The 22,343-nt window shown below is 39.4% G+C and overlaps 2 protein-coding genes across 2 annotated transcripts; both read right to left on the bottom strand.

The window, feature by feature from the left end:
• Nucleotides 1–7,207: 7,207 nt before the first annotated feature.
• ruvbl2 (RuvB-like AAA ATPase 2) lies at nt 7,208–13,118 on the bottom strand. The gene is made up of 14 exons (XM_029448107.1): nt 13,020–13,118; nt 12,187–12,241; nt 11,956–12,011; nt 11,544–11,685; nt 11,241–11,370; nt 11,093–11,159; nt 10,235–10,341; nt 10,041–10,134; nt 9,624–9,842; nt 9,418–9,536; nt 8,757–8,876; nt 8,534–8,663; nt 8,250–8,364; nt 7,208–7,583 (listed from the first exon to the last, which is right to left on the bottom strand). The coding sequence occupies exons 2-14, from the start codon at nt 12,239–12,241 to the stop codon at nt 7,558–7,560; spliced, it is 1,380 nt and encodes a 459-aa protein (XP_029303967.1). The 5' UTR covers nt 13,020–13,118; the 3' UTR covers nt 7,208–7,557.
• Nucleotides 13,119–15,827: 2,709 nt separating this feature from the next.
• On the bottom strand, nt 15,828–22,085 carry ftr83 (finTRIM family, member 83). The gene is made up of 7 exons (XM_029448106.1): nt 21,510–22,085; nt 19,636–19,731; nt 19,215–19,448; nt 18,638–18,797; nt 18,432–18,494; nt 17,838–17,906; nt 15,828–16,445 (listed from the first exon to the last, which is right to left on the bottom strand). The coding sequence occupies exons 1-7, from the start codon at nt 22,083–22,085 to the stop codon at nt 15,919–15,921; spliced, it is 1,725 nt and encodes a 574-aa protein (XP_029303966.1). The 3' UTR covers nt 15,828–15,918.
• Between the last annotated feature and the right edge of the window lie 258 nt (nt 22,086–22,343).

Here is a 22,343-nt window from a genome sequence, read left to right as displayed (position 1 = left end):
ATCCTGCTGACAAACAGACCAACAAACCAAACCGAAACATAACCTTCTTGGCTGAGGTAATAATTTATATCACCACAAATATACTAGTAGTAATATTAAGATGCTTATAACAACTTATTGCTTATTGCATGATGCTCTTAATCCCATGTAGAGATTTTAAACAGGAATAATAACAAGAGCATCTACATCATCAACAGCTGTTTTACGAGAATTGACATCAGCAAATACATTGTACAGACAAGGTGCCAAAGTAGTTGCCAGCATTAAACTTCATATAGCTGAAAGATTTCCCTCCTCTTCTTCCTTTCTCGTTGTTGAGCATCTTCGTTCATGAGTGAATGGACACCCAGGCCCGAGGAGCCAACTAACCCTCAGATGTCAGAGTCTGCAGTAATGCATGGCTATGTGTCATTAAAGAAGCCGACACATGTTCCAGAGGAAGCATGACTTGTCCTCCAACTCTTTACTGTCTGCCCATGTGGAATTAATAAGAGATGTGCTTCATGGTGGGCTGAACAATGTCAATGAAGGAACCAACGGCGACGATTCAAGAAGACATAAATGGCAAGTAATGGTGAGGCCTGCCGTCGTTGGAGCCACGATAGCAGAAGACGTCATTACCCCACAGCCAGTTATAATGATCACTCCTCGTCTCTCGTCAGGCCTTGAAGCAGTGGCTTCACTTCAAACTGTGCCAGTGAGGTCACCAATGTGATGAGGAATTAATTTGATTTGCATGCTCACTAACAAGGATGTAATGTAAATTGACAGTGGAATAGTGTTACCGCAACTGTGCTTGTTATGTGCCGCAATGGGTTCAGTGTCACGGGTGCAGCAAGTGTGAGTTATGAATACCAGGGTTTTCTGAATTAAACATGAGCTTATGCTTCACTTGGCAAAGAGTGAATGATGTTGGTTGGCTTTAGTTGCTGTTTTTAGCTCGCGTGGTTCCATATTTAGAGCTTCTGTTTCCACTGCAGCATAAACTGATTTAGAAATACTTCCAAAGGCTATTTATACGCCAATGTGTTCACACTAGCATCTGCATTCATGTGTCCCACATGTGAGGTAGGAGCTTTGTGAATGACTTGTGTGTATAGTGCAGGCTGAGGCAATGAATGGAAGCAGAAGAGCATGTATGTATGTACACACACAACAAATAGTCACCTCTTTCAGGTTATACAGGTGTGTGCAGCCAAGAGGCCACACATACACTGATGCACACTAATAGATTAAACTACCCACCCCCACTAAAGAACAAACACAACTTTAAATGCACACATGAAACCACTCTTCTACAAGAGAACAAGATGTCAAGTGGGTTCATTTCAGCAATTCTCGTCATTAAAATTAGATGGATAAAGGATATTCCTCTATTTTGTGCTGTGTAATTAAAAGTGCTTCAGTCCAGGAATACATTACACAGACAGCTCATATTGCACTTCCCTGGGTAATTAAATGCTCTCCAACTGGGCTGAATCAGTTATGCTCTGATACTTTGCAGCATAGTTGATCTGAATACCTGCAATGCACACAGTCAAGTTGCTAGTTTACACGCAGTTAACAGTTTATTTTTGTCCGACAGCCGATGGCTTCTGAGATTGCATTTCGGCCAATGCGCTCCGCCTCTTTCGCTCTCCATGCAGACTGTTTACGGGCATTCAACAAAAACTCAATCAAACGTGATTCGGCAATACTACTCGGAACATAAACGGAAACCATACGTAAATCTTGAGCCGTTGTCTATAGAATCCGCATATATCTGCAGATCTGTGTTTTTTAGAGACTAATGTCTCATGGTGATCCTTTGACCTACCAGCAGATCAAAGTCTTCACTTATCCAGTACAACATCTCAACATCTACTGGCTGGATTGGCAACAATTACGTACAGACATTCATGGTTCCCAGAAGATGAATCCCACAGACTACGGTGATCTCCCGACTGTTCCTTAACCACCCCCACGATGTTGACATTTGAGGATTTTAGTGAAATGTCCATTCAACTCCTGAATAGTTTGCCGTGAAAGTTGGTTCAGACATTCATGTCTTATATCCTAAACTCATGACATCCCCATCAACCTCAACTGTACTTTGTGTTTTCTAATTAGCAAAGGTTGGCATGCTAACACGCTAAACTAACATGCTGAACATCAACATCAGAACGATAGCATTGTCCTTGAAAGCATGTTATCATGCTGACATTAGCATTCAATGATACAGTCTCAGCGAGCAGCTACTGTGGCTGTATACAACATAATTTAGATGTGGAGGAAAAGCTTTAGGGAATAAGTCATAGAACTGGCATACAGAAAGTGCATTTTCATACATGATGTTCAAAATCTACACACTGACAGTTTGAATACAGATTGATTTGTCAAGGTTTTCATCACTGATTTGTCATCAGAAAGCAAATAAGTGAACAACAAGACATTTATCAAGACATTAAGGCCTTCCAAATGCCTCTGTTGATTGATATTAAAGCATCAAGCATTCAAAATAAATCCTGGATCATCTTCCAGTTTTGGTTCCTCTGTCATTACATGAATAAACACTTACACCGTCTCCCTGGCATTACTCTTGCCAAGCCCTTAGTTGAACTAAGATGCTTTGCTTCGCTCTCTTTATGCTCTCTTCTCTCACTTCCCTTATCTCTTACACAACCAGAGGAATGGGAGCAGGGAGCTGTTAACCACAAATGAATGAATGTCATTGAGGGAGCAGCACTCTGAGATAAGTGATAAATGAGATTGATAGATTATTCATGATGGTAGGTGAGCTACCAGGCACTGCGTTCTGTCAGACAGTGACTGTTGAAACTGACTGCATGTTGCCACTCAACCTTCAGATCAGTCCTCCCAGAAACGTTGTGCTTTTTCATTTGTGCTGCAAAATGGTTTTAAAAGTTAAAAAAAATTGGATCAAAGTGAAATTACTATGAATTCATAACTTCGGTTGTTTGCCGTAGGGTACTGTGGCAGCCCACTGGTATTTTCTTTCCAAATAGTTTCTGAATTTACTTTGAATTAAAACTGATGTAGCATGATTACATTGTGTCACTCAACCTGTTTTTCTCTATGATTTTCTCTCGTATGTGAAAGCACATACAGTATATGCACTTCAATTGACCTCATTCTCTAATTTTACCACAGGAATCACATGCTCGGCCCTTTCACATATGGCAAACAGAGAGAGGATGGAAAGAGGATTTATTTTTTCTTGGGAACCTCAGGAAATGGACTCGAATTATATCCGTTCACAAGTACCACATTTCAAATGTTGCTTCAATCCTAAAATCCTTTTTGGGAACATGACATCAAAAAAGAAAATGTGGGAAGAGAGACGCAATAATAAATATAGGATTAACAAAGACTATGTGCTAAAGGGGTTGGTAAATGATGCATATATACTATTCTTATGAGACAATATAAAAGATTGTTTTTTCATGGACTAGTTTTAAGATTTTATGGAGGGCTATTTTGCTTCCATAACATGTCTTCTTTCAGAAAGAAAGAAAGAAGTGGAAAGAAAACATAGAAAATACACATTTAGGTGTTTATTTGACTAACTTTGTCTATTCATGTGTCCTACATTTACCAAAATGTAGCATTAGATAATGCCTAATTTGCATATTTAAATATAACATTTCATAAAACTTGTAAAACAAAAGATTATTGTCTTAATGTAAGTAATCAACAGGGGAAGTTACATGGTGATATCTATTAGTTAACTTTTTTACCCTATTCATCTGTAACGTCTTCAAGATGTATGGAATCTTTGCAAAAGTCTGAGCCAGAAATCTCCACAGTTGTTCTTTCCTGCACCAAATGTTCCAGTTTCATTTGTATCTATATTCTGAACCCTATTTACAAAGGGGTTTGTTCATATATCATTTAAAGATTTATTTAACATTTTATTCCTAAAAGCATGGCGCAACATAAAAAGATTTTATGGCTCCTTTGACATTTACTTTGATTTTAAACATACAATTTCAGAAAGCAGAATAAGTAATCCACTCTGTAAGTTTGATGGTGATATCTATTACTTAAATGTTTTACCCAAATCCCCTGTATTTATTTTTTAATGTTTATTATTGTGTTTATCAGTTTTTTGCATTGAAAGCTAACTCGACTTTTTTCTCTTGACCGCCTTTTGACACTAAAGTCATCTCTGCTTTAAGAAGTCAACCTCTGCATAAACACGTATCTGAGAGATGCTTGAGTCAAGTGTCGAGTCAAGTGTAACTTAAAAGTCCAGTAAACAGTTAGTGTAATCAGTTCCCATGCTGAGCGGCTTCTCAGCAGTAAGCTGTCACATTAAACCACACACACTTAAAAATTAGAAGTCACATACAGTATTAAGGACTGTATAATACGTCAATTACTACACACAATAACGCAATAGCTTACATTGCTTCAATGTTTTTGCTTCAACATCCTGCTTATATATAGAATACAAAAAAAGGTATATAGATATTGTAAAAAACCTTTGATTCTTGTATTGTGACAATAAGAATTTCAAAAGGACTCTTGAAGTGATAATCCTAGCTGACAATGCCTCAAATCAATTAAATTGATCAGCAAGTTGATTCCTTGCATGAGTGAAGGAATTGATTTTGATATGGATACATTAAGCTAATGACATTCATAGTGAACGCCTCATTAGACTATGAGAACCTCCAATGACCTCGGAAACAGTGAAAGCTTTCAGGTGATCCAGGTGAAAATAATCAGGTTGGCCGTTTGAAAGATCCCTCACTGATTTCTATTTCCTATTGAACTACACCGTCTGGTGACAAATCTCCACAGCTGGGAGAGGCATGGTTATGTGATAGGGACATTTGCAGAATGCTAGCGTGGCCTGACTGTGGTGGAGAAAGGGCACCGAAATCTGTGCAGCAAGCAAAATGCCACAACATGTTAGCATGCAGTGCAGCCTTGTAGCCTGTGGACAGTGGTGTGTACAGACAAAGAGTGGGAACCAATCCAAGAAACCCTACTCACACCCAGAGGGTCTGAGCTGAATATGATCTGTAGACAATGCTTTGGATTCACAGGGACACTGGAGAAAAATAAATGTCTTCAGGTCTTATTCAAACAGATATTAGATACATTCAGACTGGTGCTCAGAGGTAATAGTGTGATTCTGTATCTGCTCTCTAAATTCTGATAAAGATTAACACATTTTAACAACATCAAGTAAATGTGAAAATGTGTTTATCCCAAGAGAGAGGTACCACGCACACACCCTGTCTTACATGCAAACAACTGAACCCTCATGAAGTTTATCCCAGCTTTAATCCAACCAGTGAATCCATCAGATGCGCTGGTCGGCAGCAGCCAACAGCAGACTTGTGGGACTGAGGGGGATTTATGGGATGTAGGCAGCATGGTAATCCACGCAGAACTCTCTCCCACCAGCACTAAACATTAAATATTCATTTCCACATAGGAGACTGTCTGTGCTGTACTAATACTATATGCAGGTAAAATTGATTCATTTGCTCTAATTGGTTACGAGAGAAATGTAGCTTCTTGGTGGAGGACTGGAGGTAATATTCGTGACTAAAATGTGACTGTGGTTTTAATAGGATTCGGAATAGATATCATGGAATACAGTGTTGTGATCACTTTTATAATAAATAAATGAATGTAACAATTAGTGACATCTTTGGTTCAAAAACATTTTCTCAATTGTGATTGAAAAAGGCAACTATTTTCAGATTAATTAAACATATGATTAGCCCAAAATGGATTAACACTACAAACAAGGTTGGGACTTGTGGTACTAAGCATCTAATTAGCCAAATACAGAAGAATCTAGGTGTGTGTGTGTGTGTGTGTGTGTGTGTGTGTGTGTGGAAGAAGCACCTACAGTGCATCAGACTGGGTGTGAGATTGAGGTGTGGATGAGCTCACACCCATCATACAGAAAGGAGTCTTTAATAAACTACATGTTGCAAAAGGAAGATATTTTTAGGCCGTCAGCAATGCTGTTTGACTTGCTCATTGAAGAACATGTCCGGGGCTTCCATTTATCTCAGGATAGTTTGTACATTGTATTGTTTGTAGAACAAGATCTTTGGGCTCCACCTTGTGGCAACAAACCATTACACACTTGTGTCTTAAGCTCATTTGTCATGTACAATATGTTGCTTTAACCTCAAGTCTGTTCCTCTTGTAAAGAGTAGTTTCAAATGTCTCAAGTTTCAAAGGCCAAATTAATTTGAAGGGTCAAAGCAGGCTAAACAATTGAGCCAGGATATTAAAGGATAGGTTCACATTTTTCCATGTCTGTAAAACCATATTCACATGTCAATATGAACACGGAAAGAGGTTTTGTTTGCTGTAATCGTTCTTGATTTTGCTGACCTCCAGTGGTTTAACTTTTCACCTTACTGCAGTGATGTACAGGTGTACTCAGAGACCCGGTGCTATCACTGTTGGGTTTGGTTACAGGTGCAAAAGAGAATACGTTCAACAATACATAACCATCACTGATGCTACTGGTGATACATACGGTCAACAGGGACATTAATATATGGCTGTGTTCACACCAAATAACTACATCATGATACCGATTTGTAAGAAGTCTGAATTGATGCTTTGTCAGGTCTGTCTGCAAGAAGACGAGCAAACAACTTCTAAAATGTTCTGATCAGAGTTTTATTATTAAAAAAAACAAGTGCCCAAATATTGATGCAATCATTTTTCTATTTCTGATGGCTCAGGAAATGTCAATGCTAACAGGAGTCTGTTTAGGTCTTTGCATTGACTTTGTTTGTAATTGCACTGTTGCAATAACTTTGGCGTGAACACACCATCATACTGCTTTACAGCCTGGTGGTAAGATAATGTTGAAGCTGAGGATAAAGACGGGGCTTTTTTCTAACAACCATGTGAAATAGGAGGGAAATACTATTAAACAAATGTACGTATTTTGTTTTAAATCATTTTACATTATTCAGAAAAGTTTTATTCTAAAATTCTCGGGATCAGTGTGTATGGGCAATGACGTTTTGCTAACAATAGTTTGGGTTTGATAGTTATATGAACCTCAACTGAGCTCGGTTATTGGAACTAGTGCAGGTCACATCAAGGAATTAAAAATTAAACAACTTGTGGTATGGTATTCCAATTAATGTTTTCTCACCATTAAAAACTGTTTTGTAGCGTTCAAGACTGAATGACAAATAAGAAAACAAATGACCCCAGTGTGCTTAGAAAAGCCTGTTTAATAATTTTCATAAAAATAAACAAAGTCATAAGTCAACAAAAAGGAAAAAAACACTGAAGGAATGGATATTCCTGCCATAAGGCCTCGATGATGAACAGAATTGTGGAAAATTCAGAATTAAGTCAAATTCAGTCTTTTTTCATTCAAACAATGTAGAATTAAAGGAAAACAGAGGAGAACATGTGGGGGATTTTAATCAATTTATACATTTGAATTCTATCTTAATCAAATTTAAGTAAAACCCAGTTCTGAATTGACTCCAACCGCAGAGTCGATCGACAACATAAAAACTTGAGTGTAAGAAAACAAAGCAGACATCTTCATTATGTGGTATCCATTGAAGGCGTTTCTGAAATGTAAGAACAGATCAATCTTGCTTATTCAACATGTAATGAAGAAATTGGATATATTGTGTAGAAAGATTATTCACCTTCTTTAAAAAGGTACATATCCCATTCTGTTTGCATTTGCAAGAAAAAAGAAGAAATCCTCTCTAATGTTTCAGCATGTTGCTGCATTGTTTGACTTTAACTTGTGTGACTACAGAATCAACGTGAAGTGTTGCTGTGAGCAATCCAAAGCCGAGGAACACCACCAGTGTTACTCTCATAAATATAAGATTGTGCTGCATCATTAAAAGGCCATATCTACAGATGGGGACCATTTGCGTCAATAAAACAAGAATATTAAGTTCATAACTTCCACCCACATTAGCTTTTGGGCCAATAGAAACTCTGATATGCTTGTGACACATCACGTCATGAATCAGTCACTCAGTATAAATGCGGTCAAGTTGAGTCCTAATGTAATCTAAAGTATATAAGTGTTATTATCTTGATTAAAAGCATTTCTGGTATAAAGGTTTTAGAATACAAAAAGTTCCATGGGCATCAAAGAGTACAAACGTTTCGTAAGCATATGTTTAATCACTGTTACAATGAGGAGAGGGTTCTTGGAAAACCCCAAAATGTTTGAGAACCCTGCCGTAGACAGAGAGGACGAACAGCAAACTCACCTTTTTCATTGAAGAGGAAGGAATCTTGGTACTCCTTCATGTACTGAGAGGATCTGGCCTCATCCAGGAACAGAGAGTAAACCCGTTTAATGTCCTCCACCTGAACTTCTGTCCCCTGAAGAAGCCAAAGCACAGAGAAGACATTAGCACAGACGACAGGAATTCAAGACTAGAACTACTGAAATATAATCTGTCCAATGATTTTAAAAGTTGCTTGTAGAAGTTGATAACAATTACTTTATTTACATGTTTTACAGCTACAGCAATACGTTCTGCTTGCTCACCTTGCGTTTGCGACACACCAGTCCAGCAGTGCTGATCAGTTGGATGGCGTAGCGCAGTGACGTCTCCATGCCGATGCGAGTTAGGACGGTGTGAGCCTCCTCGCTCAGCTCCACATCCTCCTCCTCACACCTGAAATTAAACCACGCGAGTTGATTTCCCTTTTACAAACCCTAGGAAGAAGCAAATATAGTTTGCCGACAGCTGATGAACGCAGATTCTCACCGGATCTTGAGGATCTGCCTCGTCTCTTTTTCAGTGTAAGGGGAGGTGGCGATGATGAGCAGGCGATCCAGCAGGTCGATGGGGATGCCATGAGGGCTTTGATATTTTGTGCCGCGGATACTAAGAGACAACAGAGTGCATATTTGAAAAATGTATCGTTATTCACAGAAATGTAAAACCCTAAGTCAGGGGTATTCCATTCAAATTAAAAGTTACACAAATGTCCTCCCAGCAAAGGTCCTCATGTATAGCCTTCCTCTACGTCCATCAAATCCATAGCATTTCAGATCAATATTTATTGTCAATTTTCAAAGTACACGCAGACACATACCACTTGTATGACAATTTCATTTGGAAAACAAATAGCTCATTTAACCATAAATAAAATGAGTTGTTGCACAATCAACTTAAGACGTACATTTCAAGTAAAAGAAAAAACACGACAAAAACTTCTGTAAAAAGTCAAAAGAATTAGTCATTCCCTTTAAATTTAAATCGTTTCCTTTCCTAGAGAGAGAAAAGTTTATGGGTTTCTAATTCATTTATTAGAAATGGGTCATGTGCTGGAGAGAACCGTCACACTTAGAATTCTCTATTGGTGTATTCCTAAAGAAGACAACTAAAATGATCAGATGGGAGGAAAATATAGACAGAATAGTACCAGGTGATGCCTCTGTTGGTGGCCATAATGAGAACTGGGGACAAGTCACTCTCGAGGGCTCGGTTCAGGAAGGAAAAGCACTCCATGTCCAGCATGTGGACCTCGTCAATAAATAACACCTGGAAACACAAACATGGAGAATAAGTAATGTACAATCAGAGACAAAGCAAATATAAACACACACATGTACACATAGTTGCACTTACCCCAGGGATGATCTCTGCCTTGCCCTCTTCCCTCCACTCACACACTTTGGCATTAATCTGCTCGCGAACTTCAGACTTGATCTCTCCGGTGTCTCCGGAGAACAGAGCCAGGAAGCCTTGGGTGCGGCTGTTGATCACGTCGATCTCATGGAGGGACACTGTGTGAACCACCTCTTTCCTCTTCTGCAGCTCTCCCTCCGGACACTGTACGAACTGGGTCTACAAGGAGGACACGGACACAATAAAATTAATTTCAAAAAGCTGTCCCATTGGATTCATCACTATTCTACAAGGAATGTGGTGATATTACAGGTTATGGTTAATGCATTTTGTGAATCCACGTGACCAATGGCCAAAGACAAATGGCCAGTGAAGATCTGCTGTTGCAATCGTATTAATGTAACAGTTACAGGATACCTGAGCTCCCATGGCATCATAGTCTCTGGCTCTGGTGAAGGAGCGGCCCAACTTGCTGATCTTTCCAGTGGCTTTGTCAATTGTAATAACATCTCTGAGAGGAAACAGAGAAAGACAGTTTAGATCCCGCATCCTATTCGACAGGCCTGAGTGATCCTTATGTGTAAAGATCAATGAACAAGCGATTGACTCACCCTGCTTGAACCTTGTCTTTACTGAGACTGTCAATCATCTTGTTGCCCAAATCGTATATTGTCTCCATCTCAGTAGTCTTTAGAGTCAGCTTGCCCACCTTGGCACCCTGAGAGACAAAGTTAAATATGTATGAGTTTGTTTAATGACAGCAGTGTTACTCACATAGGCCGTGTTCACACCTGGCATTAATATGCATCTTGAGTGATCGGATCACAAGTTGACAACTCTGAAAACGTCAGTTTACAACCTGGCATTAGAAGCGTCTCCGCATGCATCTCGAGTGACCACTTGTGAATGGATCTCACTTTCCTACTCTAAAAGGCAAATAAACACATACATCATTCTGTTTGCAAAGACCAAAAGCGTATTGTTTTTAACAGGCGGGAGGCAGCAATGCACTCTTCCATGTATAGTTTGGCCGGAACTTTAAAAAAAAAAGGAGAAGAAATCCAAATTGCCTAAGATGTTTGATGCACTCGTAATACAGAAGGAGTGAAGCTATAATACGCTGACGTTCACAATGCGAGAGCAATAAAGGGTTTGCCGCCTTGGTTGAGACTAAGGAGCGTCTGCGTTATTATATCATTACCATCATTAGTATAGGTGCCATTAATAACCCTTGGTTTATGTGATTTGAGAACAAACTGTTACACTACAAAGGACATGCAGTCAAATGTGTCCCAGACCACCTCAGCAAGTGGTTTGAGTGATCAGATCACAAGCATTTGTCGTTTACACTTGTATTTAGTGTTGTCCACTTGTGTTAATACCAGGTATAAACAGGGTCATAGTGTGTTCTGATATAAAGAGAACTGTGCAAGACAGCCAGTTACAGTATGAGTACACTTGCAGCCTACCGTTCCAGTGGCTGGTCTATCAATCTGGATCTCCACCACCTCTCCTTCAATGATCTCCGTCTCCTCTCTGTAAAAGAAACCCAGTATGAATACCGATTCATTTCAAACAATGCGAATTACAAAACACAATTAGTGTTTTCTCACTCACTTGATCCTCACTCCGATGGCTTTTCTAAAAGCTTGGCTGAGTGACTCGGTCTTGCTCATCTCCAGGGAGAAGATTTCACTACCGGCCAGCGCTGTGAAGGGTGTATCAGGGCCAAGAGACTGAGCAATGCCTGCATAAAAAATGTAATCAAAATCTCATCTCAAACTATACTCAGCTAGTGTATACGGGAAAATAAAATCTTGCTTTAACTATGACTTAAGCCAATTACAACAACAATATGACTTCCAGAGGGGGAGGATGGAATGATATTGTGTTCTGGAAAGCCTCCAATGTGGCCCTTACCCATAGCGATGGCAGTCTTTCCTGTGCCAGGTTGGCCAGCGATCAGTACTGCTCTGCCAGCTATGTGGCCATCTTTAATCATCTCCAGAATGACCCCTGCTGCTCGACGGGAGGCCAGCTGGCCAACCATCCCCTGAGACACCTGCAGGTGAACAGGAACAGGTATGAAGGTTGAAGCGTTGATTATTCTGTGATGTAATCCAACACATCTGTAGAATTCACAGCATTTCTGCTTATAATCCTTTACTAAGCTAGTCTTTCAATTACTTGACATACACTGGATTCAAGTACAGAGTTCCTTACAGAGTTATACTCTAAATACATCTATATACATCTCTTTAGACTTTAGATGTTAAATGCCAACTAAAGAAGAACAACAGCTAAATGATATGAACCTTAGACTTAACGCTACCTGTCTTGGCTCCAAAGCATCATCCAAACCAAGGCCACGAATGTGAGAGTGCGCTCCTAAACACAAGACAGAAATGAACACATTAATATTAAGCACATAAAGGAAGAGGTAGCAAAGGCCAGGTACAACATACATTAGGGCTGACCTATCAGAACACACATGTAGCTATCATTAACTTGTGCCCATAAACAGCTGAAAAGTAAGGGTCCCAGTGTAAACGTGGATGCTTACCGATTCTCTCGATCCGTGTGATGTCACGAACCTCTGGAACCTTTGTAGTCGCCATCTGTTAAGAAGCAGACAGAAAACATGTCTTTATAATCAAAAACAATAACTAGTAACAAAGAATGAATACTTCTCCCAGCTTTTCTACTTCCCTTATTATTGGAAAATGACCGTTGTCTGAGGTTAACAAGGTGGTATTGGACACTATATTAATAACACTAACAAATCAATAGGCAAGGTCTCTGCCATCAGAAGGCTGAATGCATCTGACATCAAACCACAGCCAGGAGTGAATAACGCTTCTGCCTTAACAGCATTGAGAAATACTCTATTCTCAATTAATAGAGAAAGCATCAGGTTTCACAACAGGTTTCAGTGCGAACACTAGAAAACGAATAGCACACCAATTCACCTGCAGAGAATGTCGTGTCCAGTCGGTTGTCATAGTGACAGTTGTAACGCATGCCACAACACAAACAGTGTATGAGTTACATACATCGCTGTGGCTTTTAATTAGTCATATTCGTCGTTTTTCTAAAACATCCATCTCAGTTGTCAGCAAGAGGAGCTTGATTCGAATAAGCCACCAGAAGAAGATGCCTGCCATCTTCTCGACCGCGCTAGCACAGCAAAATATAATGCTAACACTAGCTAATGTTATGTTAGCAAACTAGCTAGCTCCATTCATGTCTTCAGCAACTAACGTTACTGTGACACACCGCCGAAGAATTGATGCTAAAGCAAATAGCAATAGTTTAAATTAAAGTAAACATGCTACAGTATCATGATGTAAAGGGTCTAAAGTATTTATTACAGTTATCGTATGATTTTAAACTCACCTGTGCAGCCACACTTGAGAAAATGTGAGAATGCGGCGGCGCTTCTTTCTAATGGTGCGCCGGGTAATTTTGTCCGACAAGAAACAAGTATGTCTTTTTCTATGTACATTTTGCGATTGACTGCCCTCTATAGACCGGGTGGCCTAATGATCGGATAACAACGTTATAATCTGTTTATTAAATTACAGATTAATGAAATAAAGTGAGGCTACCCTTTGTGTAGGTTCGGATCAGAGCCTGTGAATGTTAGACTATTTAAGCGATTATACTGCTTGCCTCGTGTCCCCATCTGGTGTCCGGAAGAAAGGTCTAGTATTTAACCTTTATTTATTCATTAAAATATTTTTAATTTAAAACTAAATAACACATAAATGTTTCTTTTAACTCTTGGTGATGCAAAATGACATATATGCAATTGCTTTACACGATGTAGGATTTAGAAAACAAACTGCAAGCAGATAGATGTAGGGAGGTGAGTTTGTTCAGGGAGGTTAGCCTTTAACATGTTGTTTGAAGTAGGCAATCTCATAAGGAATGAATAAGTCTGTGTTTGAAGTTTTAAGCCATAGGTAAACTGGACCCGTACTGTTTTACTCAATGAACAAACAACAAACCTGTTTGTTAGGCCTATATCATACTTCTTGCACTTTTCACACTTGCACATGTTTTGTATCTCTAACAGTGAATTATCTCCTCGCGCAGAAGCTTTCCCCGCGTGCGGTGAGCAGGTGCCTATGATGACACTGTGTGGGCTACAATTCTCCACTAGAGGTAGCAAGGCTCACATGGGATTTTACATGTTTAAGAATGTATGTGCAGAGCAGCTACAGCAGCCAAAATTACAGCAAATTGACACAGATGACTGCCAAACAGATTAATTTAGTTATTCCATCAATGTTCTGCATTTTGCCAGGAGTAAACTCTAACTTTTTGAATGCTGCCTCTCACCAGCTTTCTGTGTGTAAAAAAAATCAAATAATACACAATGACACAATTAGATTTTGACAATGCATATGCATCTCTGTATAAAGCAGCAAGTAAAAAAACAAACCTTTTAATGTGATTTGAAGAGGTGGAAATATATTGAGATTCATTTCACAATCCCTCATCAAGTCTATCCTACCTTTCAGTCTTGCTACCTTGTTCAGAGACATTGTGGTAAAATGTTTTTTTATGAAAATATCAATCAGGGATACAATATCATTGAACAATGGCAAAACTCACCTGCTGATTATAATCTCAAGGACTCTGGAGTTTTTCATATCCTCTCTATTGTATCTTCAAAGTTTTATTGTTTTTATTGTAGCTGCCGTTTTCTGATTCCACAATCTAAACTCAGGATACTGAAAGTAACAGACGATTGGAACTGAAACCAAACCTTTTTTTTTCTCAATGTCATCAGTTGTGATGTTTCCTGGTGTTAAATAGTTTACATAAGTAGCAACTAAAGGAGAAGAATACCGCTGCAGAAGGGGGTCCCTGCTCCATGCTACACCAGTTTGGGGGTCCTTGGCCTGAAAAACGTTGAAGACCCTTGATTTAAAGAATCAGATGTAACTGACAGAATGCACGTACCAAAGTCCAAAAGAAAAACATGTTTTGTCATTATTCTAGTTCAAGACCTCTGAAATGCTGCCAATGAAAACAAAATAACAATACAGTCCTATAATCAGGCTACTTTGACATGACATGCCCTTAAGATCTAGGAAAGAGAACAATGGCCACTGGCATATAGTTTTATCTCCTACAATAATCAAGTGAAACTCAACCACTTTTACAGCTACTTTTGTAAAGAAATAAAGCTTGTGTGTTGCATTACTAATACTGTAAACTGCTTGAATCCAGAATTATAATGACTAAAAGCTCTTTAGAGTCAGACTAGGCCAAACCTAGATGAGGCTCAACCACCTGTCACTCTCAGTCACACATCACCTACTCCAACACTGCTCTTCACAAACAAAGCATTAAAGGGATAGTCCGATTTTTTTGAAGTGGGGTTGTATGAGATACTTATTCATAGTCAGTGTGTTACCTACTGTAGATGGCTGTCGGCACGTCCCCAGTTTGGAGAAACAGACAGGAGTACCAGCACAAAAGCTAAGGAATGTCCTGCTCTGGACAAGGGCAGCAGCAAAGATTATTTTTTTGCAATCTAAAAAAAAGGCCCACCTAAATAAATAAATATCAGTTTAAGGATAAGCTATATTTAGAACATTTTCACCACTTTACCTTGCTATCAAACAGCCTTTGACAATAACAGAAGTTTTACCTTGCAGAACACGGGAGTTTCTGGTCTACCGCTGCCTTGTTCAATTAGTTTTTATTGTTTGCTTGTGTTATCGTGTGACTTTGATTCATCTGAACTAACCCTTTAAAACACCAGACGATGATGTTGAATCCAAATAGAAAAAAGGTTGAATGGATGAACCAGTTTCATTAATCCCCAGCTTCATATTTTAGTGCACAGCAAGCAGACGGACAGGTAATTAGTCTGTTGAGTGAAGTTAATCGTTAATAGTTATAATAGAAGTATGAACTAAAAATACAACAGTGATTTCACAGTTTATCCTTCTTATAACATGTTTATTGATCAAAATAAGTATCATAATGATAAGTGATTACATGACATATTTCAATCAAGCACAGCCTTGATTATTTAAAATATATAATTTAAATGCATTTATTTTGTACACTTGATCTTCATACATGTTGATTTGCAGAATATTCACATTCATCAAGAACAGCTCCCCTGATACACAACACTTAGTCAAAAAATGTTTTTAATCTTGTGAAAGAATTATAACATATCATCAGAGAATAGTAATGGCTTTGTTTTGTTCATCCATGCCAAAACACTGAATCACAGTTGTACATTGATCACAGAAAGTGTGTTATTTAATCACTGCTGGAGGAGGGTAATGCCTGACTCATACCAAACCCAGAAGCCTGGAAAGACAGCCTCGGTAAAGGAGGCCTTGAAGCGGTGGATGAGGGACATGGTGTCCCCCACAGCGTAGTAAGAGAGGGTACCCGCAGTGTGGTCGAGGAACACCCCTATACGTGACGAGTAGGGAGCGTTGATCTCTATCTGGTCTTTGTTGTGGCGGGCTGAGTAGCTGGCATCAGAGCAGAAGAGGCTCCAAGACTTGCGGTTGTAGCCGATGCGAGAGCTGTCTCCGTAACCCGTCCTCTTTATGCTTTTGTAGGTGATTCCGATGGCAGCCCCCTCCCCGCTCCAGTCAACCTCCCAGTAGTATGCTCCTCCGGAGAGATTCTCCTTACACAGGACCTGGGGCAGGGAGTCGAACCTGGAAGGGTGGTCACCGTAGGACTGAGGGTCTCTCTTGAGGATAGCTTTCCTGTTCCCGCGAGACAAGTAGAGCTGTCTGTAGGCTGTGTTCGAGTCCAGAGTGAGCTGGCAGGCATCTAGGAAGATACATTGAACATTTACTTAGAGCTGTGTATTTGCACAAATCTGCCGATGCGATACGTATCGTGATACAGCGGTTACATTTCAATATATTCTGATATATTGCGATACTGTAAGCAAGGCAATATATTACAAATGTTTAAATAAAAATGTCAGTATTGAGAATACACTGCCATATGCGTAATATTGGAGAAAACTCTTTTTTTCTGCATTCAGAACAGTAGAATCTGCATTTGCATTTATCAACATCGTACCACTACTTTTTGTGCAAACTGAGCAAAAGGATAACTAACTAAAGGAAGAACTAACATTTCCGTATATCAGTAAAGAAAATAAGTACTTGCAGGTTTCTTTAGGTGAATTAAAAATATTAGTTATATCGTTTTTAAACTATTCATTAAAAATGTATACACTGAATCGATACAGTAACACAAAACATAATATCTCGATACTCAAGTGTATCAATCATTTCTTACACCCCTTCTTCACAAGAGGAAGCATTTATTGATTTTATGGCTTGGGTTAAATGTAAATGACTAAACCCAAGATGGACAAAGCCGGTTTCACAACTGCACCTCTCACCATTGCATCACAAGCTGCACGTCATTTAGTTTTCTAGTTCTGTTCGATTTTGAACTAACTTTTGCTTTATCATGTTCTAAAGGAAAAGTGGGAGAACCTTTGGCTGGATACAGAAATCAGAATAATAACTGGGGTTGGATGTCACCTGCCTGCTGTTTATCTCCACCTCTGCGGGTCACAGTTGGTGGGACAACCGGGGGCCTCTCCTAGATCTGCCCGGCCTATTATCTGGAATGCCAGAGGTATCAACACTGTTCGTGAGTTTGACCACAAACAGAAGTCCATCTAACAAAGTGTATATTTAACTGTAACTGTAAGGTGAGACCATAGACTGTATATATAAACCTTTGAACTCCCTCTCCTATGACCTTAAATACTATTTGTTTGTATTTAGTTAAATAACAGTAACAACTGGCATTTTGCTTAAAACTGAATATTCTTATGATATTGGGAAAATGTACTAGTTTTTTTTATCAAGGACAATTACGCAGACTTTTTTTTGTTCTTATCTGGTTGGTTGAATTAGTTAGTTTGAATAATCAGCGTTAAACTGCACTTAAACTGCAAATACAAGTAAAATCCCAAAGCTGTGTAAGCACCAGCTAATATATTAGTTAATGAGTCGATCCCCATCTCTGTCAACACTGTGGGACATACAGTAGTTACTAAAGCCAGATTTTGTGGTCAACCACAAGGTCTGACAGAGAACCTCATCAGCGTTTAATTTACCTCATGCACTGAAATGAGAAGCGAGAGTAGTGATCTGTGTCACTGCAGAAAAAGGTATCAGACAAAGTGAGACTCACATTTCATGAAATCGTCCCTGTGCTGAGGTTCCTGGACGGGTACAGACTTGTACACAGCAGCTTCCTCACCTGTGAAAGTAAATATGTGTATCATATCAGAAAATAGTGATACACCACATACAATACACGTGTCGTCCCTATGAAGACGGATAGAAAACAGGCATAGGGTGGTGTTGATATTCTTGTTATATTAACCCAGATACTGTCACAATATCTAGAAATGCTGTTCTCATCAATGAAGCAGATCTGAACTGCAACTTAACTGAATTATATTTCAGAGGAGAATGTTAATGTTAAGTCGCTGGCAGTTTGACATCCTAATCAAAGTAAACATTTAACTATGTGGCTACTGAGTGACCTCAGGCTACCCTCTAATGAATAACATCAAACAGCACTGCACAAAGCCCTATTGTCTCTTGTGAAATGCTTAACTTTTAATTTGGGTCTATATATATATATATATTTAAATACCATAGCTCTGCTGGCTGTGGAAGCCTATTACCGCCAATGTGGTGGGAAAAAAAAGCTTCCATAGCGCTGTCTTTATGAAGTGTCCAACAATAGGCAAGTTATTTTCTTTAATTGCTGACTTACTTTTTATTGCTTTTGAATGCTTGTTTTTGGATTCATCCAGTTCGCAGAAGGTCATTTTGTTAACTGCAAAAATAAAATAAAAACAAATGAGTTAACATGGTAACAGAGATAAATGTTCATGACACGTGCTTAGTGTTACCAGACGATTGAAGATATATTAGACTATTTAAATTCACTTTTACATTTTCCTGTGTTTTTGAACTCACCTGCTTTGGCCACCTTAACCAGTTCATCATTGCTGAATTCATTCAGGTGCTGTTTCATCTCAGACACGGCCTTAGTGACTGGGCCGAAGGTGAAGTAGGGGTTGACGCTCACTGTAGGCAGCTCCTCCGCCGCCGTCTGGGCTATCAGCATGTGGTATGTCTAATAAGGAAAAAAACAGCAACGCATTCATGATAATGTATACCGTCAGTTTGTTTTCTGTTTGTTTTCTTCTTTCTTTTCATTTTAGTGTTATACGTGGTACATTTTGACTTTGTAGTTACATTAACTGAGTTTGAGTTGGTGTATTAGATGTGATATTTTGTAACACAAGTCTGTCTGTCAGTTAGCGTTGTGATTGACTGGTGACATGTAAAGGGCCCCACAGAGGCCCCACAGAGAGCCACAGACATCTTTTTGCTTGTTTTGTTTGTCTTTCTGGTTGTTTCAAAGCTCTTTATGGTCCTTTTACGACTCTGTGTGGTCAGTTTGTTGGGCCTGAGCCCAGTGGGCCCATTCAATAGTCTGTCCATGGTGGTACTGAATGTAAGTCATGTCTCTGGAGTAGTTGTCAGTTACCTGGATGAAGTGGATGTGGTCCTCAGTGCGGGACAGCTGGGTGATCTCGCTGTCTCTCTTCTTCAGATCAGTGATCTCATGGCTCAGACGCTCCATGTGGCCCTCTGCGTTGTTGAGTGCTGCTCTCTTGTTGGAGGAGATCAGCTTTGTCATCTCTTGCTGCATCCTCTCAATGGAGCGCATCATGTCGGCAAACATCTTCTCACATTCCTGCAGTGCTGTGTGGGCTGAGTTCTGCGCAGGAAACAAGGATGTATGTCATAAATCAACAAGGAGTCACACTAGTTGGGCCAGCATACTGAGAAGCTGTCATCACGCCTACACGGAGGAATGTTGTCCATGTTGGTAGTTAATTTAACCTTCAATTCAATCTACAGTGGTTAGTTTGGTTTTATCTGTGATGGATGAAAGTGGAACAAACCTTAAGTGAGTCCACGGCTTGTTTTAGTTCCTCCATCTGCTTGAGTCTGTCATGAATCTTCTCCTGGATCTCAGCCTGGGTGGCGCCAAGCCGTTGCTATAACAATAACAATACACAGTGTTGTTGATGACAGCAATTCCACAAATCAGCAACTCAAATGAACAAAATCATCGAATTGTTAGACTTTATTATAACAGCGTTCAAAGTTGACACTGGAAGCTGTACATGCATGGAGCAGCCTTATTATTTCACCTATTTGCAGCTGAGATACTTGCAAGATTCCCGCTGTTCGGAGTTGTACCCTCATGATTGTTTGCACTTATTGTAAGTCGCTTTGCACAAAAGCGTCAGCTAAATGAACTGTAATGTAATTATATGAATGGGCTTCACGACATGCTTGTTCCATCTATTGTAAGATGCTTTGTCATGCATTACCTGCCACTGTGGCAGTGCAATAAAACATGATTTGTGCATGTGTCACCGTTGACTCAGAAATAACAAAAGGTTCACAAATATTCAGTGGTGGAATTATTCAGATTCTTTACTTAAGAACATTACAATCATCAAATACTGGTTTATTAAATGTTCCCAGAAATATCCAAAAGAAAATTGGGGATGCAATTTGCAATTACGCACCAAAGCTATGGAACACTTTACCTGCAGACATTAGGGAGGCAAGCTCGCTCAATATCTTCAAAAGTAAGTAAGTTATTGTAGCCTTTTAATGGTGAATGTTTTAATGCTGCTACTCTATGCCACTTTAAATTTTTAATTTTTTGCTATACCTGGTTTAACATTGAATGTGTAAAGGTAACTTCGATAAATTTCAGAGTGTGTATTTTTGAAAAACCTGAGATCAAATAGACTGTTTTACCACGGGGAAAAGAGGAAGTTTCTCTGATAAATGTGTTTGAAAAAATATTATTGGAGAAAAACTGGCTTTAACCGAAAGATTCCATAAAATTTAACAAACAAAGGGAGTAAACCAGTTGAATTGTTGATCTCATGCTTTCAAAATATGGCTCTGATAGTTTAAAGCATTTACAAGAATGGTGATGAATGTGGTTTCCCGGCAGGAGGGTCGTTAAGTACGGCACAGATACGGAAACGAGGCATAATCTCCAATGTTATTTTATATTATTTTAATTCTGCTATTTTATATTATTTTAATTCTGCTATTTTATACTATTTTAATTCTGCTATTTTTATACTATTTTTAATGCTACTTCAGACTCATTTACATCAACACTGTGATTATTGTACTGTAAATGCTCTGTGTAATCTTGTACTATGTTTTTGCGTTGAAGCACTTTGGGCTGCAATTCTTGTATGAAAGGTGCTATACAAATAAAACTTATTATTATTATTATTATTATTATTATTATTATTATTATTATTATTATTAAGTAAAATTACTAACACCACACTGTGAAAATACTCCACTATAAATAAAAGTTCCTCATTCAAAACCTTACTTAAGTAAAAGAATCATCTCCAAAGTTTACTAAAAGTTTCAAAAGTAAAACTATTGACTGTGCAGTAAATTATTCCCTGTCAGTATTTTATACATGATGTTAGCGATGAAAAATGTACCCTGAAAATAAACAAATGTAGTGAAGTAAAATGTACAATATTTGTCTCTGAGATGTAGTGGAGTAGAAGTAGAAAGTTGCATAAAATCAAAATACTAATGTAAAGTACAAGTGCCTTGAAATAAGTATAGTACTTGAATCAAAGTACATTCCTCCACTCCCTGAATTAAACAGTACTAATCATGATGAGCAAAGCACATTTTAGCATTCTTAGTAATCCTGTTGCTAAACAGGTGGCAATCTGACAGCCTGTGTTGTCGCTTTAAGTAAAGTAGACAGTACCTGCTCCTCCGCCCTCTCCTGCTCAGCAGACACCATGTCGTGACCTTTGTGTTCTTTCACTGTACACAGCACGCAGATGCACATCTGGTCAGTGCGACAGAACAGCTCCAGACCCTTCTGATGCTGGGGACAGATCTGTCTGTCCAGGTGGCCGATTTCATCCACCAGCTTGTGCCTTTTAAAAGTGTTTGACTCGTAGTGGGGCTTGAGATGCTTCTCGCAGTAGGAGGCCAAACACATCAGGCAGGTCTTCATGGCTTTGTGCTTTTTTCCAATGCAGATATCACAACCTACATCCTGGGGTCCCGCGTAGTTGTAGTCAGGGGACGGAGGTGGAGGCGGGAAGGATTCGGTGTTGCGTTGGATGGTGGATTGGCGGGAGCCTCCCATGCGTCTCGGGGTGGGCCTCTTGTTGTAGGTGACCCTACACTGTGGGCAGAGGTACGAGCCCGTGTGGTCAGCATGGTCCCAGTAAGTCTTCAGGCACACGGAGCAGAAGATGTGGCCACATGGGATGGACACGGGATCCCTGAGGTATTCCTTACACAGGTGGCAGTCTTCCTGGTCAGATGACATGGAGACAATTTAGTGCTGTTCCCTGTAATGCAGTGAAGTGGCTGTGTAGACAGTCAGTGGCTCGTGTCAGCACAGTGGCAGAGTGATCCCGCAGGTACTACGGAAGCAGGTTATATAGAGTAAACAGAGGGCGGGTAAACGGGTTAAGCCGAAACCAGTCAAATAAGGGCGGGGCAAGAAAGGACACAGTTACATCAGTTATAGAATCCAGTGAGAATGAATGACATGTGTAATCATGAGTTACAAGGTTTGGCCTTG

This window comes from Cottoperca gobio, chromosome 14 (assembly GCF_900634415.1).
Source record: "Cottoperca gobio chromosome 14, fCotGob3.1, whole genome shotgun sequence".
NCBI lineage: Eukaryota > Metazoa > Chordata > Actinopteri > Perciformes > Bovichtidae > Cottoperca > Cottoperca gobio.
This window is presented reverse-complemented; position numbering and strand designations above follow the sequence as displayed.

Coding starts and splice junctions, on each gene's coding strand:
- ruvbl2 (XM_029448107.1), bottom strand. CDS start 12,241: ATGGCGACTACAAAGGTTCCAGAGGTTCGTGACATCACACGGATCGAG. Junction 11,160..11,240: donor GCCATCGGAGTGAGGATCAA/GTGAGTGAGAAA, acceptor TTTCTTTTACAG/AGAGGAGACGGAGATCATTG. Junction 8,877..9,417: donor ACCAACAGAGGCATCACCTG/GTACTATTCTGT, acceptor GTTGTCTCTTAG/TATCCGCGGCACAAAATATC.
- ftr83 (XM_029448106.1), bottom strand. CDS start 22,085: ATGTCATCTGACCAGGAAGACTGCCACCTGTGTAAGGAATACCTCAGG. Junction 19,449..19,635: donor AAGCCGTGGACTCACTTAAG/GTTTGTTCCACT, acceptor TTTCCTGCGCAG/AACTCAGCCCACACAGCACT. Junction 17,907..18,431: donor GCATTCAAAAGCAATAAAAA/GTAAGTCAGCAA, acceptor TTACTTTCACAG/GTGAGGAAGCTGCTGTGTAC.